The following is a 15,000-nucleotide window of genomic DNA, read 5'->3' on the forward strand; positions in this document are numbered from 1 at the left end:
TGTGCAGATAATGCAGTCTTTATATCACACAAAATCAGGCATCATTGATATATCTCAATATAAAAATATCATGCTGAAATAACTAATACCACCAACACGATGCCATAAAAAATACAAGAAAGAGAGACACACGAAACCAGTTGCAATATGCAATGAAGATGAACATTTATATACAGTATTTATTACTCAGAAACTACAATATTACTATTTTCACACTGTATGTATATTTGACGCATATTTGTAAATTTCTGTCAAGGGATTCTTTTAAGTTATTGTAAAAAAATAAATAAAGAAGCAAAAATAATCAACTTTAGAAACATTCTTTCAGTGCCAGAAAAGGATTAGAACAAAATAGTAAACAAAAAAAATCAATTGAATATTTAGATACATCTGCATATCCAGCATGACGAACATACTTGATTTTTTGTAAGCATTGATTTTTTTCTTAAAAGTTAGTGTCAGCAGCTAAGGCACAAGAGGTTACACAGCGCGAGATAATGTAAACAGATGAAGATATAGAGCTAAGGAAGAAAGCATTAACATGAGACTAATAATAAAGAAAAGTATCTAATATTACTGGATGTTAGCCTATCTTCGTCATGTATATCGAATGAATAATTAAATCCTTTGTTTCAAATGAAAGGTGTATGTATTTCGTTCCATGGAATCTGCCGACCATTTGTTGATGGACTAAAAAGGTCAGGACACTACAATTATGCATCCACTAAAATATGTAAATATGTAAAAACACTCAGTTTAAACAGAAGCTTGTGTGTGTGTCTCAGTTTTAGCGCAATTGTTACACCCAGTCGCAAATTCCTCAAGCTGGAACTGAAATTGCTCATAGAATACGTAAGAAAATAATTTCGCTTCTACTGGCATTGTCAAAAGGGTATTTTAAACCTGGTTTCGTTTGCTAAAAGACCTATTTCGCCAAATTCGGCAAAGGTGGAGGATTGTTAGCCTTTGCCAAAGTATCGATATGTGCGGTGCGGTCTGGGAAAACGTAGGAACGCTGAATAAAACAATAGCAACGTTGCCATAGTTGTGATTCTAAATTTCATCACACTCCTAAGGCTGATCTCTGCCATATTTATCCTCTCCTAAAATATCTGAGAGATAATTAGACATCCCAAAAACACAACAATAGTTCTTTTAAAGTAGGGTTTAACGATCGGCGAGCAATGTCAAGTTCCATGGATGAAATCACAACTTGACAAATAACTATAACTTTCCTTTTTTATGAAACAAGAATGTCGATGCATATTGCGGGAGGGTTGTCAAGGATGCCACTGGAAATTCAAGGTCTCAGCTGTTGTAACCGAATGAAACCAAAGTGGAGACATTGTATATTTACCTTAAGGACGATGGCACTGTAATCAATCTCCTCTCGTTAGCTAAACCTCCTGGGAAAACGTACGCTATCTCTGCAATGATAATCAGCGGCCGGATTCAGAAAACAAGTTACACCGAACTTGGGTGCCGCCATATTGCTAAGTCAAGGTGCCGTTGAGCAAGGCGGCTGTAAGCAGTCTTTGCGGGTTACGGCGAGCCCGATAAAGAGAATCATTCTCCCTTAGAACAGTAAAGGCAACCTTATAGCGTGTGTTTTGTTCGATGATATTGTTACCAGGTGTAAATAAACCAATTGTAGGATACTCAATAAGACATCAAGAACAAATCTGCTTTCATTAGTAGTCAAATTGAAGGGTGTAAAATTAAACTAGGCATTACACTGTAAATAACCAAGGTACTCGTTCTTTGGACCCGGTGTAATGAGAGAGAGAGAGAGAGGGGGTGGGGGAAGATAGACAGATGTGGCCAAACTTTCTTGCTATAATCTAGGTGTCATGTGTTATGCTGACAGATCGAGTAAAATTCAAAGCCTGCCAAATTGTTGCTCATGATAACATTCACCTTTTTTTTTCGTAAACTTTATGGTACATATGAATTCTAATACTAAAATTGTTATTTTTGTTTGAAAAATCGTACATAACAGTTATTACTTAGAAAATTTTAGTATTCTACGGGCGCTTTGTTTACAAACAGCTGATGAGAGTTTATGGGTTGTGATTGACAAGTTCCCCGAGAGCTGTTTCAGACAGGATCTCTGATTTGCTAGCTATCGAAGTTCCATCGTGGTAAAGTCCTCCAATGCACCGTAACTATACGGCTCTTTTGTGAATCGTTTTTGTTTCGATAGAACATTAATTGTTATGTGATTCTCAGTGGAACCACATCCATGCTCATGGTGATTGCACAAAAATATTGTATCGAAGAATCAAAAATCCTGCTAGTAATTCTGGCTTCTGAAATAAATTTCTCAAGGAGCAGCTATACCCCATTGCATAATCTCTATGCATTCTTTAGTCTGACAGCCTCAGTCGCAGATGTATGGATTCTTTTCTGGTTCGCCAACATCCAAGGTCAGTAGCAGCTATTTAGATACATAAATATCGTTTCTAGTATATCTGTGCGTTTTATTTCAATATCTCAAATTCACATTTGGTTCCCACTATGCATCTAGAGCTCAAAGTTTGAGACGCGTCTCGACTTAGTGAACATGGTGGATAAACTGGTACTATACAAAATCCACTAAATCCACTTAATCGATATTGGTGCATTGGTACATTATTAAGTAATATTAATAGACTTTAGAAGAGAGCAGTTACTAATCTTTGCACATTTTGAATGAACCTTCCCCTGTTCCATTGTTTGACCTGTACCCAATTTGTAACCGAGGTGGGAGGTGGTGGAAAAGATGGTGATGGAGGAAGAGGAGAGTTGCAGCCAAGTTCAGATACCAATACTAAGATACATAGGTCATAAGATTATTTTTTTCTCTCCCTGTCTCAGCGATCGAACATCGTCTGTCGAATATAACGTCACTAACCTTTCTTAAACTTGCATTCCATGGCATAATCAACAATGTATTAGAGCGAACGCAATTTTGACAAAATTGAGTCTAAAAATCAAAGCACACGAAAGGATAGACAAATGCTTTATGATGATGTACCATATGCCAAGAACTAGTAATAGCTAGTGACTTGGAGGTGGCGGTGTAAATAAGTTTAAGTGCATAAGACGGCAGTAAATTATCGTATTCAGATTTCCGTTCTCACTCCTCTTATGATAAAAGGAAATAAATTTTGATGAGATAGACCAAGATTATATTCTCGCATGCACATAGTCACATAATGCATTTTTTTTTACTTTTCGTTGATTGTGAAGACCGATTTATTTGTTGTGTCTTTTTAACAAATATCCTTTTAGCAAAAGCATTAGCATAAGCAGCTAGACATCTACTGTGTCTATCGGCATCAATTAAATTCAGGGAATAGGAAAAAATATAAAAAAGTATTTTTATATTTATTTTCAAATCGTACTTTGGTACATTGGGAGAAGTGCCCAAACCTCTAACTCAAAAGGTTAAAAAGCTTCCACGAAGGACAAAAATAAAATCACTGAGATGCAAGACATGAACACCGGACTCACTGACAATGGACATGAAGTGTAATGTGAAGACTATATACAAATGGCATATTATGTTATTTGCACAATGGATTTTATCTGAATAAAAACAACTAAAAAACTCAGGCTACTCAACAATATGTAATGTTTGATTAAAATCGTTTGCTGCATGTGCATTACAATAACATAAAAGGTAATCTTTATGTTGTGGAACATAAGCATGACAGATAATGAGGACACAAATGTGATGTGATGAGTCAAGACAGCTGGATAACCTTTGATTATGAATATGGCAAGTGGCAAGACTAATGCCCGACTTTAGGCTCTCAATCATCTTAACGGTTAACAGGCAAAATTAGTGTAGCTGTCTATTCTCAGAGGCGCTGAGGTTTATTGCTAGGTTTAAGAGGAGTAGATGACATAGCTGGACCTCCTGCGCCAGCGTAAAATGAGTTCTCCTTATCTCCCATCCTAGATGTATCATTGAGGCGACTTGTTGATCCACTCAATCGTAACATCTTTTCTTCTAATCTCTTGACAGTCTTGCGCTGCCTTTCTGTTTCCTGGCGTAGCTTGAACACTTCCTAAAAGTAAAAGGAGAATTAACATTCTGGTTAATATCATGTTAGTAAAAATAACGTAAACTTACATCATACATAAAGTAATAGTGCCACTTGATAACTTCCTGTAAATATCATTAATATTTACCTTCATACATTTATATATTCATTTATAACTACTTTTTCTTTCTTGAACCCTGTCTGCTTTTCCAATATTCAGGTTTAATGAAGCAAATTTCCTCCAGTAAATTACACACTGAGACTTGTATCATTAATGAGAACCTTAATGTCCAATGGCACACTGATCCCTCTCCTTTCCTAACAATCAGATATTCCTTACATATAAAAAAGTATCCAACTTACTTCACGCAATTCATTATTCTCTGTTTTAAGCTTAAGGACATGCTGGATCTTCTGTTTATGATTTTGATGACCTAAGAGTGTGGCATATTGCTTGCTTAGCTTGTCAACCTCCTCCTTTGCTGCCGAGCTGCGAGACAGTAGGCTGACTTTCTCCACCTCATAGGCATCTAATTGTTCCTGAAAGTAATGATAAAATAAAGAAAGAGGAAAAACATAGACATGTATGTGTCTGTGTGTGCAAACAGCAAAAAAGACTTTGCTATTTACAATTTAGTTGAAATTATATTCTCCCCAAGGCCTGTATTATTTAAACCATACTTACTCTGAATGGCTCAATCATCTTTTCAAGATGCTGGAACTTGTTTTTCCAGGAATTCAGCTCCTCAAGAAGTTCTGCATTTGTGTCCTTAAGTTCCTTTATGTCACCCTCTAAAGTGGAAGTTACCCTTGACACTTCAGCTTCCTTCTCCTCTTTGTGAACAATCTCCAATCTGTAAAGTAATAGTTATTTTCTTATAACCTGGTTTCAAAGCAGAGGTGTAACATTGCAGTACTTGAGCAAATATTTTTAAATATTTGAATTTTTTGCACTTCCTAAAATACATGGAGGATTCATACCTGGACAAACGTTTTTTGGTGTTATCAAGGGACTCCTTAAGGCTTGAAATAGTAAGCACAGCCTCTTCTTTGTCTTGGGCAAGTTTTTCCTCATTCTCTTCCAGTTGCTGAATGCGACTCTCACATTTCACAAGTGCTGACTGTTTCTCTTCAAGGCTCTGTTACAAAATAAAAAAATTAATATAATTTTTTTTTATCTTCATATTTTTTTTACAACTTTTATCCACTGCACTATCTATATTCACTTACTCTCAATTCAAAAATAATTTTCAGTTTTGTTTCCTGTGGTGAAAATGTATGCATCTGATATGCTGCACTGTACTACCATCATGCTTCTACAAACTAACCTTATACAGAGACTGAATCTCTTCACGTTTGCTTCCCAGGGTAGTGTTCAGATCATCCAACATACTGTCCTTTGATGACAATGTTTTATTCATGCCTTCAACATCCTGCTTGGACCTGCCCAGGCTTGTTTCCAACGCCTTAATCTCTTCTTGCTGGGATTCTACAGTTCGACTTGCCACAGAATACTTCTCTTTCAGGCTATCCACTTCATTGGTCTTTTCCACAAGTGATGTCTAATAAAACAATAACAATTTGTTAGAAACAGTACTATGAGGAAGAAAGGACTAACAGGTCATGCTAATAAATGTCACTAGATATTTTTAAAACTCATGACTAACATAAAACCTATGATAGAATTTCAACTTTCATACCTGAAGATTCTTCAGCTGGTCTTCATAACCTTCATAAGTTTTCTTTAGTTCCACCAATTCCGTAGCAGCCTGGGTCACTGATGAAGATTTTTCTTCTAGCTGTTTCTCATAGGACTTGGTAAGTTTTAGCTTCTCATCCTCAAGATAAGATACTTGATCTTCCAAGTCAGTTACCTGTGTAAAAAGTGCTTAATTTTACCATTTTGCAAATAATTGCACACCTTAATTACACTGGTTAATAACAACTTTTTCTTGAAATTACTGTGTATATAAAGTGAGGCTGACAATGGTTTGTTGCTATTATATGTGGGTGGTTTGTCTTTTGCATGTGAGCATATGCATGTGTTTATAGATGTGCTCATCTTTTACAAAGCTAAGAAAAAAGAAAATACAAATCCACTATCATATAATCACATGGAAAGAGCGCTAAGAACATGTAGTCTCTACCTACCTTAGTTTTATAATTAGTAAGGTGTTCTTCTGTCTCCTTCAAATGGTTCTCTAGGTCAGCAATTCTTGACCTCAGAGTTACTCGCTCCTCTTCCATTTCCCTCTCAAGGGTTGACGCTTGTAGATGTAACTGGGCAATGCAGTCTTCTTTGGTTTCTACTGTAGTTTCTAGATTGTCGCGGAGGGTTGTTAGGTGCTGCTTTTCCTCCCGTAGAGCTTCAATGCACTGTTGCATCTCCACTACTGCTTGAGATTTCTTCCTCATATCAATCTAAAAAATGATAGGAAGGGTAAAAGAAAATTTTATATATACATATAAAATTTAAAAGTTAAGTGTAATTGTTTCAAGAAAAATATAATAAATAACCTAATAAAAGAACTTGTAAGTAGAGTTTAAGATTTCTCACCTTTAGCTGAGTGATCTGAGTGCAAAATCCTTCATTCGAGGTCTGAAGGCTGGAAATTTCCTTCTCGGCTGTTGCCGCAGCCTCCTGGGCATTTTTGGCCTCTCGCTCCAACCGATCCTCTAGATCTCTATTTTCAGCCTCCTCACAAGCTGTAGAAAGTTTGGTTAAAATGAGCAATGATGATGAATAGAAATGAGGAAAAGGTAAACAAAAGTAACACTTGTTTAGTCTATAAGTCAATCAATTCATATTATTTTCAGGAGGGGGAAAAAATAATATATATATATAAATATATCTACATTGCAGATTTGTTGGTCAAATTGCTACCAAACCTTATTGCATAAAGAGACAGAATTATAAAATAAAGTTGGCTGGTTTTTCAACTGAAATCAAACTTCAGTTTCCAAATATTCCATAAACCAAATATACATTTTTATTTCTGATGCAAAAAGTCTTTTATTGCTCTGCCAAATATTGAAGACTTTAAAATTGGACTTCATCTTTTTTGTAATGATGTGTTAATTCATCTGTCTAGATATCTATGTTGTAGACGTTTTTGCTTTGACTTTCAATTTACGAACTCTTTATTTTTTACTGACTTTTTTTAGGTTCGGACATGAGAAATCTATCACACACTTCCTACAATACAGGTAGTAATAATGTCTTCATTATTTTTAAAATTACAATTTTTGTATCTATCCCTTTCATTTCACACTTTAGACTAAATCTATACAGCAATAATTTCTATTAGTATTTTCAAACTGAAATAACCAATAACAAATGGAAAGCTCAGCAAAACCAAATATCATATCCAGCAATAAGCCTGATGACTGAACTCACCCAGAGCATCTTCTAAGTTGGTATACTTCTGCACTAGATCCTTCAAATTGAGTTCCATAGTTTTATGCTCTTCTTTGTAATGGCCAAGTTCTTCTTTTAAGGTCTGGATATCTCTCTCTGAAGCCATTCGAAGAAGATTTTCCCTTTCCAGCTCTTCGGAAGTTTGGGTGAGGGCTCTGCGTGTGGCTTCATGTTCCAATAAGGATTCGGAATATTTTATGCCCAGATCATCAAGGTCATCTTGTATACGATTCACCCTGTAAAATGCTTTGGATTTAGCAAGTTGTATAATATAATAATCATCAAAAAGCAGTAACTCCCATCAAAATTGTATTAGGAAATGTTTCACAAGACTCCTGTTCATTAAATTAATTGTAGGCAAAGCAGTATGGAGTGGCTACATTTGATGACATTTTTGTCATCTTAAAGCAAAAACAGAAAAAAAGGACATGGTGGAATGAGCATAATAAGCTTAGGAGTAATGTCATGACTCACAGCATCTATTAGCATTTCTTAATACTTTTTGTTGAATAATTGTTCCCTATTTTCACTGACTTCCCACACAATGTACATTCTATCTTTCCTTTATTTTCTTAGATCAATTATACTTTTCATAAATCCTACAAAATGAATGGCTTCCATAAATCTTACTTTAAAATGCATTTCTTACGATAGAATTAATCTTAACCCTCTCTGGACGGGTGGTACACCACGGGTACTACGCATTCAAGGCCCGCTCGCAGGGTGCCGTCATATGGCGTCAATCATTTAATTGATTTAGGCCTATGCTTTCGAGAGCCCCGGCATTACAACTTACAAGGCTGGAATGCCCCCGGCATGAATGGGTTAATATACAGAAGACAGTTCAGGGGATTTTATTTTGTAAAGGCTGAGATAGTACTACTACTAAATTGTAACCTAAATGAGACTATATCACTTCATGCAGGTTTTCTAATACTAAGTGATGAATATTAGATTCTAACAAAAGATATCCTTTAGTATACCTTGCTATATGTTCAGCCTCCCTGTCACTGATCTCAGCCATGAGTTCCACCACCTTCTCCTCTAACTGATGGTTATTATCTTCCAGTTGAGTCGCTTTACTTTCCAAGTTTGCCAAGGATTCTTCACGTGACTGAAGAGCAGCTTTCACGGAGGTCAGCTCTTCATCTAAATTCAGGATCTGTTTGAAAAAAAAAATGTTCAAGATCTAAATTATTCTAACTGCTATTTGCATAACTTCAAAAAGAGAGCACATAACATCACACTGCTGCTAGTGCAACTTCTACCAAAAATACAAACCTGTGTTTCCTTGGCTTTCAACTGATCCTCAATCTTGGTGGTCACACTAGTTTGTTGTTCTACTTGTCCTTGCAAAATGCTGGTTTCATTGAGCTTCTGACTAACCTGAAATTCATCATGAAATTTATCATTGTAGTTCAAATAAGTAATAATAGAAGACTGCTTTCTAAAGATAAATGTATTGAATAAAAAATTAGCAATCACTCCCTTGATCTTCTCTTCTCAAAGATGGAGGTTAAAAATGATTGGGTAAACAGATTCCTCAGGACACTGACTTCCCTACATATCTTATTTGCCATTCTAAAGATCAGCATTCAAGAGCCAGTCAATTTTACCTCATTCTTCAGTGTAGTAATAAGCTCTTCTTTGGCTTCAATATCATAATCCTTTGCACTGATGGTTGCCTTCAGCGTAAGAACTTGATTGAGTTGAACTTCTGCATCTTGCTGTAGATCAAGAGCTACTTGACGTGCAGTTTCTAGGTCCTCTTCCAAGTTTTTAATTTTTGATGAAGACTCTGAAACCTGTTGCATTCACTTATCAGTATGGTACCATGGTAAACCAAATCATAACAGACTATTAACAAAAGTACACTGTATCAACGGGCTCTCATACCCGTAGTTTGAAAATATAGACAATTGCTCTAAAAAAAAAAAAACAAGAGATTTCATAACAGTAGTAACTCTGGCCCAGATCAAAATACAAGAAATTATGCCAAAATCAAAGTAATATAAGTAATGTACAAAAAATAAATACAAAATGAAAACTACTCTGGCGTATCTACCTCTGCCTCTCGAGATGCAATTTCTTTTTCTAGGAACTGCTGCACAACCTCTTTTTCTTTTATTTGCACTTCCAGATGTTGAATCCTATCATTTAGCTCTGCTGTCCTTTTTCTTTCTGCCTCTAGCGTTGCTGCCACACTCTCCTTCTCCTTGTTAACTTCATCTAGTTTTGTCTCAACTTCTCGAATACTTTGCTCCAGCTTGTTTACCTGGAATTATGGTGATATATATACATATTTGCACACGCAATTCATCAGCAAACATAACATCATCTTGCAAACTGAACATTACTATATAACAATGGTCCAGAAAAGCAAAACAAGTTCAGCTGAACAGATGAATTATGGGCTTACCTCTTGTGCTCTTTGATTAAGTTCTTCTTCTAACATAGATTCCATGAATTCTTTCTCCTTTGTCATCATACTTAGATCAGAAACAGTGGTTTCTAGACAGGAAATCTTGCTCTTTCTTTGACTTACTTCCACTTGCAAAGAAGAAATAGTGTGTTCATATTCTGTGACCTGAAAGATAAAAAAATAAATAAATAAAAAAAAAAATAAATAAAAAAATAAATAAATAAAATTGCTAAAATAGTGTTGAATAAAGGTAAAATGAAAATTCACATCAGTTAAGAGCAAAAGTAAAAACAAGAAAGGAAAAATAAAGCCAAAGATACACATGAGTAATATCAGTTACCTTTAGGTTGAGGTTAGCAAGGCTACCATTCAACAGTTCAATTTCAATATCTTTCTTAGCAAGCATTTCTTGATTCATCTCCCTCTCTTCCATCTGGTCCTTAATCATTGCTTCGTATTTGGCTACAATGTTGCGTACCCGATGTTCTGCATCATCTCGTTCTATAAAGCTGTTCTGGACCTATTAAACAATGCGAATAGATTAATGAACAAGCAATAAAATCTACTTTAGTTAGTAACACATTTACTGATAAGAAGAGTCTAAATCCAACACCAAAATGCTAACAGAAGTATGTTACCTCTTCTTCCAGTTGCTCCACCTTTGCTTTATAAACCTCCATCTGGTCATGGAAACTCTGCCCTTCCACAACCACTTCATCTAACTGCAGTTGTAGTTCTGCTATTAAGTCATCTTTCACCATGACAGAAGCTTCTAGGTTGTCCCTCAAGAGAGTCAGGTGTTCTATCTGCTCCTTCAGGTTTTGAACTTCATCTTCGGTAAGAGACTTTTGTTCTGCAGATTCCTGTGGATGCATAGTTAACCATCAGATGATACATTTATAGTGTAATGACTTCTCAAAAACATTATTTAAATAAAAAAGGCCTCATTCTATTTAACTAATCAACCAAAGCAATATATGACTTAATGATTAGAAAAAAAGCTTAATAATACATAATTAATTGAAAATATTAAGACTATGTCCTAACATCTTTACTATTACTGCAATGTACATATATGAGTATACATACCTCAAGTTGCTTCAATTTCAGTTGGAGTCCTGACCGTTCATCAGTCAATCGAGAAATCATATGCTGGGATTCAGTCAATTCTTTTCTGGTTAACTGAATCTGATCATTTAATTTTGTAATTTCTTCTCCTTTGTCTCCATTACTATTCTCTGTTCCAAGAACCAAAAAAAGAAAATCATGAAGATATATGTAACTTTAAGCCTAAATTCACAAAATCTGCAATAAAAATATATACAGACAACTACAAAAAGCAATATACATTACCTAAAAGTGCTTTGAGTTCTTCATTTTGCTGTTTTAATTGTAAGACCTCCTCCTCACTTTCATGAAGTTTTGAAATTTCCAGCTCCAGTTCACTTTTTTCCCTAGGAATTCAAATGCATGACATTAAGATTAATATCTTAAAAAAAAAGAAGAAAAAAAAGAAAGAAAACTATTATAATAGATTTAAGTTTGGTGGACTTCAAAATGTCGTTATTGATGACTTCATACTCAAATCAACTAGATCATACTGATATAGAACATGTTTAATATTTGCTGACTTAACCCGATAATGCTAGGGTGATTTTGCCTCTTCTTGGACTTAACATAATCACTTTGCCTGCCTGCCATACAAAAACCCATGACTTGATATCACATCCCTGGCAGCAAAGGCTCCCACCACTTGACGTGATCATCACTTCATCAGTTGTTAACGGTTAAATCATTAATCCTTTGTCCTTTATGATAAAAAAGTCTTAACATTTCCATCCCAACATTTATTTGTTTAAACATTATAATAAAAAAATAAAAACAATAAAGTGACTTAACAATTCACAATGATAATAAGTTAACAAATCAGAATATATTAGTATCAAAGCTAACCAAAGCGAGTCTTTAGCCATTACTCAACATTTATAACTGGTCTTACAAACTTTTATATATTATAGAAATCATTTCAACAATTCTTGCAAATGATAACACTCATGCTACAAGGTTACTTTAAATCAACTATTTATCTAAATGATATTTCTTTGCTATATTCTGTTAGTGATCTTATTCAATAGTTTAATCCTCTCTGGACGGGTGGTACACCACGGGTACCGCGCATTCAAGGCCCGTTCGCTGGGTGCCGTCATATGGCGTCGTTTATTTAATTGATTTAGGCCTATGCGTTCGAGAGCCCCGGCATTGTAACATGCAAGACTGGAATGCCCCCGGCATGAATGGGTTAAAAATCAGTAAAACTGTGGCATCTTAAAAAAAAGTACTACATGTAAACCAAATCTCATGTATAAAAAATAGTTTGGAATACTTGCTTTTTCAGATTTTCATATTCAGTTCCATTAATTTCGCTTGTTGCGATCCTAGTTTTCAAAGTCTCCAGCCTGAAACAAAGGGAAAAGGTCAGATAGGGAATACTTTTGTTTAATTTGAAAAAACTAGTCTATTCTGTACATTATGTAAAAACAAGTATGAATCTAATTATTTTGATTTCTGCTTAGGGTTTTTATGAACAGATAAGATAATAGTAATAAAAAAAACTTACTGATCTTCTAACTGGCCTATAAGAACCTTCATTCTATCTCTTTCCTGTGTCAGCTCTTGAATTTGATCTTGTAGCTCGTCGCCTCGAGGATCCCTGTCTCCCAATCGACCGTGTACTGACTTCGCAGAGGCAGAGCGGGAAAGACGTGTGTGCTTTGGTGGCTGTAAATATTTGATTGATTCTTTAAACAGTCAAGATATATAAAAACAATATATAATTACATAGAAATGTTTTGGCATAGACATGAAGTCCTGTGCCAGAAGCTCAATTCTAATAAATCAGAGAGGGGATCAAATCTTTAGTGAAAAATGTTTCTATTCTCTCTTACTCTAAATATCCCAAGATTTAGCAATTGTCAAAAAGGATAATCAAATACCAACATTACAATAAAGGATACAAACAAGAGCTGAATTCATTAATGAATTGGTATTAGTTCAGCTTCAACATGACCAATAAGTGTAATTCAAAACACGGAAATATCTTACACTGAGAAACACCCCGCCTCCCGACACTGTCGAACTGCTGGAACATGTTGATGAATTGAGACGGGAAGATGAAGTAGATCTCTTTTGGCTGGGGGAGTGACTCTGAGTGCAGTAAGCCCCTGGCCCTGGTGTGACCTGCAATAGAGAAAAGTTACTAGAGCCTAATCAATATTCATCAGCACCAACATGAAACCTAATTAAATATTGTAGTGAATGTCAGTAGGAAGACTCAACATGAATATAAAGCAACTATTCCCATCTGGATGTATTCTTAATGGAGTGGTATACTTTGCCCTTGTTTATACTGAATTCTTATGAACTTAATGCCCCAGACAGAATTAGACATAACTTAGATGATTGGATCATTTTAAAAATGCATAAATATATTTACACATAGAAGTAAATATATATATCCTTATCAATCACAATTTTAGTCGCATCATGACATTTGAAAGTTGACCATCTTTAAAAATGAGGAATAATTACTTCTGATTTATCTTTATATAAAAGGCAGAGCTGTCTAGAGATAATTCTTAACATTAAAACAAATTATCATTATATGAATGCACACAAAAGTGCAAATATGCATGCATATGCACAAGCATGCACACAAAAATGGATTCTATGTTACAAACCAAGGTAAAAAGGCAATTTGAAAAAACTACAAAATATGATCCTTTCTGTATACTGATATAAGCAAGAAGACTGACATGTATACAGGTATCAGTAAAAAGACAGACATATAAAGTGAGAATATCAGTGAGAAGCCTGGAATCAAGAGAAAATGCACTCTGCATATACTTTTTTTTTTTTTTTTACATGAAATTCATATTCATAACTTCAGCACCACCCTCATCAAAATGTGACACAAAAATCTCCTTCACTAAATTTTGGAGAGAAGGGAATCTATGACATATGGTAACACTTCCAGTAAATAGAAGACATATAGTGACAAGTACAAATTCCGGTTTTATTTGTACATATATCCAGTTCATTATCTCTTTCTACTCTAATGAAGATTGACAGAATAGCTACAATTAAAAATGCTGTTTTCAAAACTATATTCCTTTGAAAAATTCATACAACAATGCCCGTCTACTACAAACTTTTGTCCGCCTGAAATTCCAACAATCCATTTTAAAGCACCACGGTTGAGCTAAACTGGATCTATTGAAGTTGATGACCTTGGAGAAAGACAACACCCCCACATAACTCTGACTCCTACCACTAGAGGGAACACACATGACAGCAGGATATACATGATGCTGCTTACCTCTTTACTATTCTTCCATCTTTCAGATCTGGTAAGGGTCACCGCAGCACCCGTGTTCTTGTCAATCTTAGGGTTGTACTTTGTTGGAGGAGGAGCACAACCTAAAATAATAGAATGATGGCTGTATCAGTGGGAGAAAGCAGGCAGAAATTATCCTTTTTTGTGGTTTATTCAAAATATCTTAAATTATCTGGCTACCTAGTAAACCTTTAGGTATTTAAACTGGTAATCAAAAAAAGAAGGGAAAGTCCACTTAAATCCTATAATAATAATTCTTAATTATCTTGAATATCTAAAAATAATAAAAATCATTTTGAAACAAAAGCAAAACTAATCCCAACATTTTAATCTGGAAATGAACATCATGTCCATATTGTTCTTATAAGGTTGATGCTTTAGAATGAACTAGCTTTAGAAGGCATAAGTTGCATACCATCACATTTTAAACAATACCTTAGAATTTAAAAAACTCAAAGAAAGCAAGACAGTGAGACAATAAAGAACACTAACCAAGGGTAGTTAAAGAACATTGATATAGTTAACTTTAGGGATTTAATGATTTTCATTGTTATTTTGTACTTAAATCGTTCACCTCAATGGGAAGTTAAGTATTTCGATCATATTGTAACCTAAGAATGTCATGGATTCTGTAAATGACAAAAGGGCAACATTTTTCGTAAAGACACATGTGAAATGAATGTTTTTGCATACTCTTTGTAGGCAAAATAGTATATCGTATCTATGATCATGACAT

The 15,000-nt window shown here is 34.9% G+C and overlaps 1 protein-coding gene across 3 annotated transcripts in view; it reads right to left on the bottom strand.

Annotated features, from left to right (window-relative positions):
* Nucleotides 1–3,356: 3,356 nt before the first annotated feature.
* LOC122244409 (uncharacterized) overlaps nucleotides 3,357–15,000 on the bottom strand; it is a 13,227-nt gene continuing 1,583 nt past the window's right edge. For 2 of the 3 annotated variants that reach the window (XM_043002299.2, XM_086540053.1), the window contains exons 2-23: nucleotides 14,247–14,347; nucleotides 12,974–13,108; nucleotides 12,489–12,649; nucleotides 12,259–12,327; nucleotides 11,225–11,325; nucleotides 10,961–11,109; nucleotides 10,510–10,734; nucleotides 10,212–10,391; nucleotides 9,869–10,036; nucleotides 9,515–9,724; nucleotides 9,066–9,254; nucleotides 8,731–8,835; nucleotides 8,433–8,611; nucleotides 7,429–7,685; nucleotides 6,589–6,737; nucleotides 6,183–6,452; nucleotides 5,732–5,905; nucleotides 5,360–5,593; nucleotides 5,013–5,170; nucleotides 4,717–4,885; nucleotides 4,395–4,571; nucleotides 3,357–4,055 (exon numbers count right to left, since the gene is read on the bottom strand). In XM_043002299.2, coding sequence (XP_042858233.2) covers nucleotides 3,846–4,055; nucleotides 4,395–4,571; nucleotides 4,717–4,885; nucleotides 5,013–5,170; nucleotides 5,360–5,593; nucleotides 5,732–5,905; nucleotides 6,183–6,452; nucleotides 6,589–6,737; nucleotides 7,429–7,685; nucleotides 8,433–8,611; nucleotides 8,731–8,835; nucleotides 9,066–9,254; nucleotides 9,515–9,724; nucleotides 9,869–10,036; nucleotides 10,212–10,391; nucleotides 10,510–10,734; nucleotides 10,961–11,109; nucleotides 11,225–11,325; nucleotides 12,259–12,327; nucleotides 12,489–12,649; nucleotides 12,974–13,108; nucleotides 14,247–14,347 — 3,770 coding nt within the window. In that variant the 3' untranslated portion in view covers nucleotides 3,357–3,845. The other variant, XM_043002300.2, reaches the window with a different exon arrangement.

The sequence above is a fragment of the Penaeus japonicus genome, unplaced genomic scaffold (assembly GCF_977035675.1).
Source record: "Penaeus japonicus unplaced genomic scaffold, GWHDUDI00000001_assembly GWHDUDI00000001, whole genome shotgun sequence".
Taxonomy (NCBI): Eukaryota; Metazoa; Arthropoda; class Malacostraca; order Decapoda; family Penaeidae; genus Penaeus; species Penaeus japonicus.